The sequence below is a fragment of the Condylura cristata genome, unplaced genomic scaffold, assembly GCF_000260355.1.
Source record: "Condylura cristata isolate star-nosed mole 26May11 unplaced genomic scaffold, ConCri1.0 scaffold00013, whole genome shotgun sequence".
Classification (NCBI taxonomy): domain Eukaryota; kingdom Metazoa; phylum Chordata; class Mammalia; order Eulipotyphla; family Talpidae; genus Condylura; species Condylura cristata.
In genome coordinates, this window is record NW_004567114.1 from 47,572,861 (window position 1) to 47,586,465 (window position 13,605).

Sequence of the window (13,605 nt, forward strand, 5' to 3'; positions counted from 1 at the left end):
AACTGCTTATGCTGGGTTAAACTAATATTATACAGAATATACTATAGCTTGTGTAAGTGTCCACCACCAAAAGTGTTTACCACCAAAACCTGTTACTGAAATCAGAAAAAACATCTTTGTTATTGATTTTAAGTTGTTGATATTGTAACTCACAGTCATGACTTCACAGTCCCCATAGTAAGAAGTATAAGAGAATCCATCTGAGTAAAATTTTAAAGTTAAAATTTTAAGTTGTTATTGTTTGATGTGGCTTGGTTGTTTTTTAAATCCTACATACGATTGAAGTGAAAATACTACTTCTGTTCATAGTTTTCAACCTAAATTTTATCAAATCAACCTAGACTGAATGAACATAACCTTATTACCTTGATTAAGACAGTCAAATTTCATACAAGAAATTACTACCATTTTAATTTTAAGGAGAACTAAAAATTAAATGTGTAGGAACTTATTGATTCTGCCATGTAGTTTTATATTTGTGTAGATGTTTTCTATTCTTTATTATAATATCATCCAAAAAATCACCACTATGAAGCAAACTCAAAGTTTCATAAAATAGAAATTTATATTAACAAGGCTCTTCAGAGCAAACTGCAGAACCTAGACTTCAAAGACTCATCAGATTGCTCTGAGTGTCCAGTCTCCCACCTAGAGATATGGTTTCAGTTTATATAGGTAAAACATAGGCACAGAAAGAATACACAGTTGTTCTTTTTTACAATTTATTTTTATTGTCTTTGAAGTTTCATTATTTTACATCCTTGCTAGTGCCACTGGTATAGATACCATAGCCCTCATTCCACCAAAAGCACTCATAGCTTCTACCACAATCTATTGTGTTTTCCCCACCATGCCTGTTTCACCTCTCTCCCTTCCTTTTCCCTTCTGAAAGCCTGAGATCAATGATCAGTTTTCAAGGGTTGGTTTTAGAGTTTGTCTTTGTCTTCACCCACATTGCTGCAAATGACATGGGTTTATCTTTTTTGTTGCTGAGTAATATTCCATTGTGTGTGTATCATAGTTGTTTTTAATATAGAAGACATTAATTTATAACATTTTCAGTTAACTAATAATAATAAAGAAAATTATCATCTTCTCACTCATCTCTGTACCCCTACTTATTTTATGTCTAAAAAAAAAAGTCACTTTAGTTTTTGAATTCACTCACACTGCAAAACAGAAAATTCTCAGCTGTTTCATGTATTTGCACTGTGTGTTTCCCCTGTTCTTTCTCTTCATTTCTCAACTCTTACCTTCACCAAAATCAATATTACTTCTTTAAGTTTCTCTCTGTTTCTGCAATCAGAAGTAATGCTTTTTTGTTTCAATGGCAATGTTGTAACTTCAAAATTATTTTCTTCTGTTTATCTCCTACTGTAGATTCTACAAGTTAATTCATTTTCATCTATTTATTGCCACTTTGTACATAGAACTCTCTTACTAAATGAATGGATGGATATATTTATGATTCAATGAATGGTATAATTTATTTATTTCCTTACAGCCGAGAAACACACAAGATTGCAGTATTTTATGTTGCCGAAGGTCAAGAAGACAAACATTCTATTCTTACCAATACAGGAGGAAGTCAAGCATATGAGGAATTTGTAGCTGGTCTTGGTTGGGAGGTATTACCTTTAATTATATCAAAAATGTCATTTCTTTTGGGAGCAGAGGTTTTCTTTTTACGTCTTGCTTATTTTAGAAGCAGCATTGTAGGAAATTCAACAACATAACAGTGAGTTTGTTGTCTCTGCCTTACCTCTCATCTGCAAAGACAGTAGCAGTTGGGATTTTGAAAGGAAAGGTATTGATAGTTTTTTGTTTGTTTTTTTTTTAGATTTATTTATTTATGCTTACAGAACTGGGGTACAGGCCAGAGGCGTGGTAGGTGAAAGGATTCACCAGAGACAGAGTAGGGAGCAGAACAGGCAGATGTACTGCTGGGGGAGCAGCGGGTGGGTCAGGAGAGGTCTGCCATGCCATTGGGTCAGCTCCCTGGCAGAGGGATTGAACTCATGCTGCAGTGGCTTCAGAGAGCTTCATAACGCGGTGCTTTAACCTGTTGCACCATCAGGGAGAGCCCAGGTGTTGATAGTTTTATGAGACAGTGTTTTGTCAGAAAGATCTAAAACTCTTTAGGTTTACAAAAAGCTGAATTTTCATCACACGTGATTCACTAAGCTAGTCACCTTAAAGATACCAAGAACCAGGAAGATCTGCAATTAAATGAAAATAATAGATGCCAGCACCAAGCTGACAATCATTCTAACTTGATAATGACAGAAATGTTTCAGCAAGCAATTAGGAACAGTTTGTTCTCCAACTACAATGGAATCAAACTTGAAACCATTAATGGGAAAAATAACAGGACAAATCTCCAAACATTTGGAAGGTTTACATACTTTCTAACTTCATTTATGTAACATTCTTGATAATTGTGTAGTAAAGAATCGACTACTGAATGCCACTGTTAAGGAATGGGATGAGTGGGAAGCAAGTAGATGGGGCACATGTAACAAGGAACATGGGGGTCTTTTCAGTGATAAATTTGTCTTCTTTACCATTATCATTGTCACTATCCTGGTTGTGTTAGTTTTGTGTTAAAAAGAGAATTGCCCTGAAAATAAATTTCTCACTGAAATAAGAGAACAAAAACATATACTAACATATCATTTCACATATGAAATTAATAAAGACCATAAAATTTGGTAATCTGTTAGAGAGAACATGGGGGAAGCAGGCACTCTCATGTACTGTCAGTGCCATCTGTGGAGAGCAATTTAGTGATGAGTTTGAGAATTGTAAATGCATGTGTGCTTTGACTTAGTTCCATTTCTGACTGTCCTAGATTTACTTTCACAAATACAGCATCACATGTTCAGTGTTATTAACTGCAGCATTGACTGTAATAGCAAAAGATCAGAAATAGCCTAACTATCCTTTAAGTAGGGGACTACTTCTATTAGACCATAAGCCTAAAAAATGAGGAAACTCTTTACTTACTAAGTATTTTTTAATTTATATTAAGTACAAAATCAAGACACAGAACATTGTGTGTATGATGTGCATACACAGAGCATATACGTATATAAAAGGATTTAGCTACATATTTGAAGAACATTTGGAGGGATATTTAAGAAACTGCTTTCTAAAAGAACTGGTGGAGATATATAGAAGAAAGAACTTTATATCTTTTAAGTTTTAGTTCCTGTGAATACAGTTGTGTCAGAATAAATTTGAAAGTGTGAGATAAACTTGTAGTAATAGTTTAGGAACTAATCTGTTAATATGTTTAGCCTTTAGCAATCGATAACTGATATTTAAGACATGTCCAGTTGACACAGTGCAGAGTTTCGACTTTACTCTTTCTTTAATCAGATATTCAGATTTTACTATATAAAAGCTTATACAACAGTAGTTTCTGTGAATGGAGAGATATAAGCACTGTTTAAGCCTTTTCTTTTCAATATTTAATTTTCTGCAATGAACAAAAGCTATTGTGTGTTGCACATGTCAAGGGTGATATCATCCAATCAAAAACCCTGATGTTATATTTATAATTTGGAAAAATATCTAAATATATTTACATTGGTTTGTAGTTAATACACTTGAAGTATATATTCTGCATTTTTACATTTTTGTTCTGGACTCTGATAAGTAATGTTAACTAGGAAGTCATTTTTGCTGAATACAGTGATTCTCTTATTAACTAATCATTTTACCAATGCTACATTACCATTTCCAGTGTTTTGCCACTTGATTTTTACTCTCTGGTGTTGTTCCCCATGACCTTGATAATTTACCTTTAACACCCAGTATTCTAACAAAAGATGCGTAATGCACAGCAGTTGATTTGTTTCCTAATTAACTCTTACTAATTAGGGATCCTCAAATACTTAAGAAAAACTAGTGTGAACAGAGCAGATCTAACTAATAATTCTGGATCAAGCATTGGTTGTTAAAATGCAAAATACTTTGTTCCTAATGTGTTTGCAAAAGTAAGATATTTGTGACTTATTCTTCTAGGTAAATCTTACAAACCATTGTGGTTTCATGGGAGGACTACAAAAAAACAAAAGTACTGGATTGACTACGCCATACTTTGCTACCTCTACAGTAGAAGTCATATTTCATGTATCAACAAGAATGCCTTCTGATTCTGATGACTCTTTGACAAAAAAAGTAAGTATTTACTTAAGTACATAAAATAATCTAATTGATCAAACACTATTTCTGAATACTGTTCAAACAGTCCATTTTTCATACAGTGCTATCAGAAACAGATAAGAATATGGTTGTAAGGACTCACCTTCAAGAGATAACAAATGGAAAAACTTCTGTATGTGTTTAAATAGGTGAAATATATATCAAGTTCCTTGACATTTGGATAGATTTAATGTTAATATTGAGTGAGGGGAGGAGATGTAAATTATTGTGAAACACCTAAAATGTAGCATGCTTATCATAAATTTTAAATCTCTTTGGAAAAATGTCTATCTGGATCTTTTACCCATTTTTTTAAAAAAGATTTATTTATTTATGAATACAGAACTGGGGTACAGGCCAGAGGTGCAGGGGTGGTGAGAAGATTCACAAGAGACAGAGTGGAGAGCAGAGCAGTATGACTTACAAAATACACTGCTAAGGGGAGCAGCGGATGGATCAGACCTCAGGGTGGGTCAGGAGAGGTCTGCCGTGCCATGTGGTCACCTACTGGATGGGGGATTGAACTCATGCTGAAGTAGCTTTAGCTTCTTAGTGCTGTGCTTTAACCCGCTGTGCCACCAGGGGGGACCCTTACCCTTTTTTTAATGAAGATAGTTTACATAAATTTTTGTCACATTGTAGTTGTCTTACATATTCTAGATATTGATCCTTTGTTAGATATATAATTTGCAAATACTTTCCTCTGGTTCTGTGGATTCTTTCTCTCTTGATAGTGTCTTTCAGTGCATTTAGCTTTAGCTTTTACATTTAAGTTTTGGATCCCATTTAGTCAATTGTTATGTACAGCATGATGTAAAGGTCCAACTTCTTTCTTTTGTATGTGACTATTCAGTTTTCCCAGCAACATTGTTAAAAAGGCTGTATTTTTCTCACCCTTGTTGAAGGATCTTAACACCTTGTCAAAAATCGATTGACCATCTGTGCAAGAGTTGTCTTTTTTCTGGGCTTTATGCTATTGGTCTAAATGCCTTATTGTTTTAATCCATTAATTCATTAATTATTAATTCATTTTATTCATTAATCACTAACTGTAAAAGTTTTGAAATAGGTATTGGAAATCTTGCAACTTTGTCCTTTTTCAGAATTTTTTTTTTTTTACTATTCAAGATCTCTTGAGATTCTGTATAAATCAGGATTTCCCGTTGGACGGGGGTGTAGGGAAACTGTTCACATGGAATTTTTAGGTCAGTTTGTAAAATGCTGTCTTAATAATATTAAACCTTCCAATCCATAAATATGAGCTATCTTTCCATTTATCTATTTATTTATATAATCTTTAACTACTTTTAGCAATGTTTTACACTTTTCAGTAGACAGCTCTTTTCCTCCTTGCTTAAATTTGCCCATTTGAGTACTTTTTTTTTTGAAAAACATTTGTAAAAGGAACAGTTGACAGAGCAATTTAAAGAGCTTGTTTGGTTGAGAAAATTTTAAAATCTCATCTCTTTCACATATATAGTACCAACAGTATAAAAAAGTAAAATATATCAAATGCTTAATTATATAATAAAGCAATATTTTGGTATAGTTTTCATATTCTCAAATAATAATTTATATCAGATTGAGTAAGATGTATTCTGTCAAGGGTGGGACTGAATTGAATCTGTCTTTATATAAATCAGTAGAAGGGGAATATTTACCTGACTTCAAATTCAGTAGAACTATTCTGAACCTTTGGTAAAAAATTTTTTTTAATTATCATTTATGTCTCTGTATTATGAGCTTTTTCTTTTTCTCTAACATCTGACTTTTGTCCTTCACATAGTCCTAGTATGAAAATTTTTCTAAGTAAACAGGTTTATGTTATAGTTCTGTTAAATTATCAGTTTCTTTTTAATAGAAGGTTAAATGTTTAAACTTTATCTTAGAAACCAGTTGTCTTACACCAGTTCTCCTGAATAAAAAATCATTTTCTGTACTGGTATTTTTTCTCCTGAATTTAATAAATTCCACATTAGTAGTAATAAGTTGAGGCCTAGATATTGTGTCCCATTACAAATGAACAATTGGGTATCATTAGGCTGTCCCCCTTTCCTTTGTACATATATCTTTAGGTGTGTTAATCCATTCAGTAGACACATTAATGAGCCCTGGCTGAAGTGTAATATTGGAGGAAGTAAGGCTTGTTGACCTCAGCATGGAGTTTAATACCTCTAATTAAATTAGATAGTCGACAGTCAGTATAAAGAAATAGTCATGCCTCCAGCGAGTTAGAATTATTTATGACTCTGGTTCTTTGTTTTAAACTGGATAGTGGAAAATCATCTAGATCTATTTTATAGAACTAATAGTTTTATTTAAAATGTGACTTTATAAGTTATTTTTAAGCATTTTATTTTCTCAGAATGAGAGGTAAAAATCCTTGAACTTACTGAAATGTAGCATTTTACTTCTTATGCAAAGTTTTTTCAAGCCTTAAAATTGTAGCAGTAGCATTTTTATAAGGTAGACTACAATTTCTGAACAAATTAACCAAACATTTTGCCTAACAAAGTACTCCCAAAAATATTAAACCACCATATCAAAAATCTTGATTCAACCCCAATCCAACCCATGAGTTCTATAAATTATCTCGACTTGAGAAAGATTGATGGAAAATGGTTAAAAATAATTTCCACTTAACCGAGTTTATTCACCCCTAAAAATCAAAAGTGCTGCAAGCATTGGTATAAAGTGTTCACAGGAGCCTCTCTCATTTCCTCTATCCCCTTGTTCTGACCACTTGCTGATACTCTGCTTCATAGGTGACTGAATCATCCTTATAGGAGTTTGATAAAGATCAAGTTGAGATAATTGTAACATACTTAGTTGGACTCTCTAGTCTATCTTTCATTTCCTGGACCCCCAAAAGAGGGGAAAGAAGCATTTTATTTAAGTCAGTTCTCTCTGAAATACTTTTAGTGTAATGGATAGCAGTTCATTTTCTGTTTTGAAATTTGGTCCCAAGAGTTCCACAAATGAATGTGTTTTATAGATTTGCATCATTCAATTTTAGTTTTAGATTATATTTTTTAACCTGTAAATAAAATATACTCTCCCTGCCAAAGAAATCATTTCAGTTTGGAAAGTGGATTTTAAAATAAGGTCAAAGAATAATAACAAAAATTTCACTATTTTAGTGAAATTGTAGTAATACTATAATAGTAATGAGTATATAATAGTAACAAGTGTTATGAAATTTTACTCATGAATTCAGTTCCAAATACAGCAATTAATCTTACCAAAAAGAATTATTTTAATAGCAGAGGTTCTACCTTTAGTCACAATTTCTGTAAATGTACCCTTGACAAGAATAGAGGATAAAGGAAACAAGAAATATAAAAGGCTTATCCCACGTCTCTGAGTGGTATAATTTGAATGCTATAGCTGTAGCTTATCATTGCACATAGGGTAAGATTAATTTTTCACTATGCTTTCAGTATCTTAAATGATTGTGCCACCTGCCTGCCTACTTCTCTGATCTCATCTTTTCTCAGTTTTATTTTCATTTACAATCTAGCTTCAGTGTCATTCTAACTTGTTAACATGTTGAGCTCAGTCCCATCATAAGGGACTATTTGCTTAGGGACTAGTTGTTTACTGTTCTCTCCATTGAAATGCTCTTCCCCACATCATTATTTTACTTTATTCTCATTGTTTTGCTTTCAGACTCTCATGACAGCTCTTCACAGCACCGTTTCCAGACTACTCTAGCTAAAGAAGTTCCCTCTACCTAGTAACACTATCACATTACTCTATTTTATTTTTTAATAACACTTATCACCATGTAAAGTCATCATTTTTGTATATATTTATTTTTGTATATATTTATTTAGTTGAATATAAAGATCATAAGGACAAGAATACTGTTCTAATGTCTACTACTGTACCACCAGCACTTAAAACCAGACCTATTGATATTTAATGTGTTTATTGAATTAATTATCATTACCCACAGCTACAAATCAAAAGAACTATCTGTTAGTAAAACCAGCTGTGATATATATATATATATATGCATGTCTGGAAAGATGGGGGAAGGAATAAGAGTTTGAGACAGTAATACTCACTTTCAGTTTCTGCTTAAGTACCACTAACTCCTGAAGTAACTTGCCTAGCCTAATTAACTTCTATGCATTCTTTAGCTTTAGTTCAAGTGCATTATTGATCAGTTTTGTTATTTTTATTCAAACAAATATTTACATTAGAGTATTATCTATGTCTTTGGCTATTCATTTACTGTTATTTTATTCTGTTTCTTCTACTGGACTTCAAGCTTTGTTAGAGCAAACATTATGTGTTTTTTCCTTACTACTCTATCATTAAAAGCTAGCACAATGCAGTTTGTCAGCTCTCCATATTTGTTAACGTGTGAAAGAAGGTAGAGAGGAAAGAGGGGAGGGAAGTCAAAGAGAAACTCAAACCAAAAAAAGAGAAGAGAGAACTCTTGAACAGCTGCAGCTGCTATATCAGATTATTACCTGACTTACGGCAACAATAGAAGAAATAAGTAAAGTACTAAAAAAGAGTAATATAATGTTCTTTTAAAATTAAAGAGCTGGGCTCTCCCTGGTGGCTCAGTGAGTTAAAGTATCACATTATGAAGCTCTCCAAAGCCACTGTAGCATGAGTTCAGTCCCCAGCCAGGGAGCTGACCCACATGGCGTGGCAGATCTCTTCTGACCCACCCGCTGCTACTCTCAGCAGTATAATTTGTCAGTCTGCCTGTTCTGCTCCCCACTCTGTCTTTGGTGACTCCTCTCACCCTCCACATCTCTGGCGTGCATCCCAGTTCTATAAGCATAAACAAATAAATATTTTTTTTTAAAATTAAAGAGCTAATTAGAGATGTAGTAAGAAAAACGGAAATTAAAGATTTTCAGGTTTTGACTGAATAATTGTGGTGGTAGGTGCTTTTAATGGAAAAGTCAGAGAAAAGAATGAGGATTTTGTGGAAAGAATGATGTTAGTGACTTTACATGTGAATTCTAGTCTTTAGCTCCAGATGAATGATAATACTTGGCCCTGAGGAAATCTAGAATTGACTCTAGAATCTCTGCTGATAATATTGGAAAATGAGAACACTGCCATGACAGAGGCAAACATCTGATTTTCACAAAAGGAAGCAGACCACCAACTGCAAAAATTACCAACATTCATGAATGCCCATATCAGTGCCTGGCAAAACAGATGGTTTGTGAGCACTTAATGAAGTAGTGATCACTAGGTGCTACCATGAGTTCACTATAACAAATCACATCAAACTAACTTAATTTGTTTTAATATGATTACTAGATCAGGGAAGGCCATAGACAGTACATAACATTTAACTAAGTCATTTGTTGTGGACAAGTTGGAGAAATGTTGTCTTAATAATAATTCAGTAAGTATATTCATGACTGGTTGTGTTATCATATCTAAATCACAGAAATTAATGAGAGGCAATATAGGGAGGTGGTTAAAATATGGCTTATGGGTTTCAGCTCTGGATCTCCAGCTAGCTAGTTGGTTAAAAGAACTTTAGACAAGTTATTTTATCTTCTTAACCTTCAATTCTTAATGTCTGAAAAATAGACAATAGTTATAATACTTTGTAGCACGGCTATAGAAATTAAGATTTATCACAAAGTGCCCAGAATAAAAATATTATAGCAACATGTTTTAAGCAACATTTATGAAAATGAGGACTTTTTAAAACCAGGGTGAACCTCTGCAATGGCATCCCCTCTGTTAACCAGGCCTGTTCCATTTGACATTTTTAGCCAAAACCTAAGCCAAGACACAAGAACTTAACTTTAACAATAACCCAAATCTGAGAGAGACAGCTAGCAGAATCAGGCCAACAAAAGACTGTAATGGGCTTAAAGATTATTTGAACCAAGTAAGGTAAAACTTACTAGAAGAAATACGAAATCCTCTCTTTAGTTCTAGTTATACCTGCTTTAAAACAAGCTGCTTAAGGGAAAGAAAACTTAGGGTTGAATTGACTGCAACTTCCATTTGAGTCAACATTGTAAAAGAAAATAATTTAGAGTAGCAGTTCTACTACAGTTGTGTTAGTCAGAGCATAAACTGATACTATATTCTGTTCCAGACATCACAACCTAGTAGAAAAATTGTACACTGAGGTTAATAATTTAGGATATTGAATAGGTTTGGAAGCGATATAAAAGGGAACTTTTTTTAATATTTATTTATGCGTACAAAACTGGGGTACAGGCTAGAGGTGCAAGGGCAATGAGAGGATTCACCAGAGACAGAGTGGGGAGCAGAACAGGAAAATCAAGGAAATACACTAGAAAGGAGCAGCAGGCCGATCAGGAGAGGTCTGCCGCACCATGTGGTCACCTCCAGGGCAGGTGGGGATCGAACTCACATGGAAGTGGCTTTAGCTTCTTAGTGCTGTGCTTTAACCTGCTGTGCCACCAGGGAGGGCTCCTGAAAAGAAACTTTTAACCCGAAAAAGGAAAGATCTAGATTAGACTGATTTTCAAATATCCTGGAAAAATTAATATAGAGAATATGAATTTCTTTGGTAAGGCTCATTTTGGAAGAACTAGCTTCAAGAAAGCAGGTTTAACCTCGTGTAAAGAATGCTCTAATGATTGGAGTTCCTTAAAAATAAATGGGCTGATAAGCTTCAAACCTTAGAATTATTTAGCAGAGCCAGGGTTATTTGTCAGGGGTATGATAGTTGGAGTTCCTGTTGTGGGTGGGGAAATTAGAGTTTGAGTTTCTCCCAGTGTTAATACTCTAATGTTGAATTATATTTCACTCTTTATCATCATAAATTCATTATGGTCATCTGTGGTCTATGTTTTATATGTTGAATTACTTCAGCAGCAGTTGAAATAAATTTAACATTCATTTTAATAGACTTTGTCCATGTACTTTTACTATTTTGAAAGAAATTGGTATTGCCTGCAAAGAAAAAAAATGAATAGGAACGCCTTTGAAGATTTTCAGAAAAGCCTACTGAGTATACATATTACACAACCTTAGAAACCCATAAGGGACAAGGACTAATTGAAATATCAAACATTTCTATTTATGTCAGTATTTCAAAAATATTTCAAATTATCTCAAACTCCTGTTTATTAACTTCATATCTATTAACTGTTAATTATTAACTATTAAAAATTCATCCTTTCAATAGTCTTTCAAAAGTTTCTAAGATATTCAGAATGTCTATCAATTTCTTGTATTTTTTATATAACAGGCTTAAAAGGAAAGAAGATGTAAAAAGAGGATGCATCGTGATAGCATAAGACAATTTTTTTTTAGTATTTGAATATAAATACGGAATGTTCTAGATACTTTCCCCTTAAAATGGTTGAGAATTTTCAGAGTGATTATGTTAGTTGAGTATCTTCATTACAACATCTTGGTAAAATGTATTGTTCTTTTCCATTGAACTTCTTATAACAGACTTACAATACTCTGTGGTAGTTATTTGACGACAAGCTTTGATAAAACAACAGTTGCCTTTTTTCTCTCTTTTCTTTAGATAAGTGAGCACTAGAAATTATAGGGGTGGTTTTGGCAAGAGTTCAAGGGTTAATGTAGCAGATAAATAAAAGGAATTTTCTGTAAATTGAGACCTGCATTATTTCAGTTGTCTTGTCTTTCCTAACCTAACTCATTTAATTTTAAAAAGTAAATACTTAAATTCTTCCTGACAGTGTGCTCAGCTTTTACTATCGTTTATTACTTCAATTATACTTGATATCACTTAGACCAATCTGCCATTTGGAAATCTCAGTATAGCCTGGAGCTTAGTATTAGATCTGGCTGCTATTGTAACATGTACAGCATATGACATTAATGTATCAAAATTAGATTGGATCATCCCTCCTGGTTAAATTTATTTCACATTTCTTTTGTATTCAGTTAACATAAACCTATTAAGGAAGCTGACACATGGGGATGGCTGTATAGGAAGGATATTTTTAAAGTATTTTGATTAAAAAATGAAATTACAGAGCCATGGCTTTTCTGAGTTGTGTAATCTTTTTGGGTTTTTAAAAATGTTGCAAAGCTCAAATCCTGAACTTATATTCTTCAAGGTGTGTGGGAGTAGTGGGGGGTTTGTGAATTAAAATTTAGAACAGTATTTTGATATTTGAGGCCTGCCACCATTTAAAGCACTAAGCAAATTTTAAAAGTTAAATTTAAAGTATTTTAAAATACTTTGTATTTTTAGAAACTTAAGAGCATTCATAATGATTAGGACTTTCTACATACATAGGTGTTGGGATCTTTAAAGACATTTAGAACTGGTTCTGGGCCCTCCCTGGTAGTAGGCACAACAGTTTATGGCGTAATACTGCAAGCACTGCAAGCTAGCCTCAGCCTCTTCAGTAAGTGTTCAATCCCCAGCTGGGGAGGTGACCCACACAGCCCAGCAAACCTCTCCTGCAGACCTCTCCTGACTCGCCCACTGCTCCCCTCAGCAGTGTAATTCATCAATCTGCCTGTTCCACTCTTCGCTCTATCTCTGGTGAATCATCTCTCTGCCCCTTGTACCTCTGGCCGGCACCCCAGTCCTTATGCATAGATAAATAAATCCTAAAAAAAAAATTGGTTCTTTTGGTTTTGTTTTGTTTTTATATTCATGCTCCTGTTTGACTGACACTCTCTTCAGAAAAATACACAAAATTTTACAATTTTCAAATATTCAAAGGATAACAGAAGAAAAACTTTCATTAATTGACAACTATTTTGTTTAAATACACATTTAACTATTTTCCCTACCCTGTTGTCTTTAAGCCAAAATAAATTACATATTCCAAAAAACAGAAATTGCATATATATTGGCTTATACTGAAAATATAGATGACACTTTTTCTACTTTCCTTATCCAAACTTACCCAACTACTATGTGTTATAGTTTTGTGAAAGTAATTGTAAAGCCTGTGCTGCTGTGTACCAAAAATGAGCCCAGATGTTTTCAAGCAGAATCAATAAATATACTAAGTAAATAAATTTTATATAAAAATATACATATAATTTATGAAGAAAAACACATTAATGGGTAAGTTCATTTAATAATATTAATCATCATAATATCAGTATTCTTTTAATTGCCAGAATTACCTAGTGCCAGAACCACTAGAACACAGCTTGAAAATCTGGTTAATCTCAAGAAGTCTATTTGGAAAGAACTGTTTAAAGTTTAATAGATTGAAAAAAACAGGAAATAAATTTGTTAAACTGGATACTTTTTCTTAGCAATTTATAAATTACCTTTTTCTTTCACTTCTTTTAGGCCAGTGCACACTGCTCAGTAGCACTCCCATAGACTAGTCAGGAAAAAAGAAGAATTAAAAATCAGTTATTTTTTTTAAAACTCTCTTTTAAGTCATCTTTTAAAGGTTTTCCCCCAAAAAACTGGTG

The 13,605-nt window shown here is 33.3% G+C and overlaps 1 protein-coding gene across 8 annotated transcripts in view; it reads left to right on the forward strand.

The window, feature by feature from the left end:
• The window catches only part of RALGAPA1 (Ral GTPase activating protein, alpha subunit 1 (catalytic)), a 207,467-nt gene that overhangs the window by 166,486 nt on the left and 27,376 nt on the right, over window positions 1-13,605 (forward strand). For all 8 annotated transcript variants that reach the window (XM_012724483.1, XM_012724485.1, XM_012724488.1 and 5 more), the window contains 2 exons: window positions 1,505-1,628; window positions 4,030-4,185. In XM_012724483.1, coding sequence (XP_012579937.1) covers window positions 1,505-1,628; window positions 4,030-4,185 — 280 coding nt within the window. The remainder of the gene's footprint in view (window positions 1-1,504; window positions 1,629-4,029; window positions 4,186-13,605) is intronic.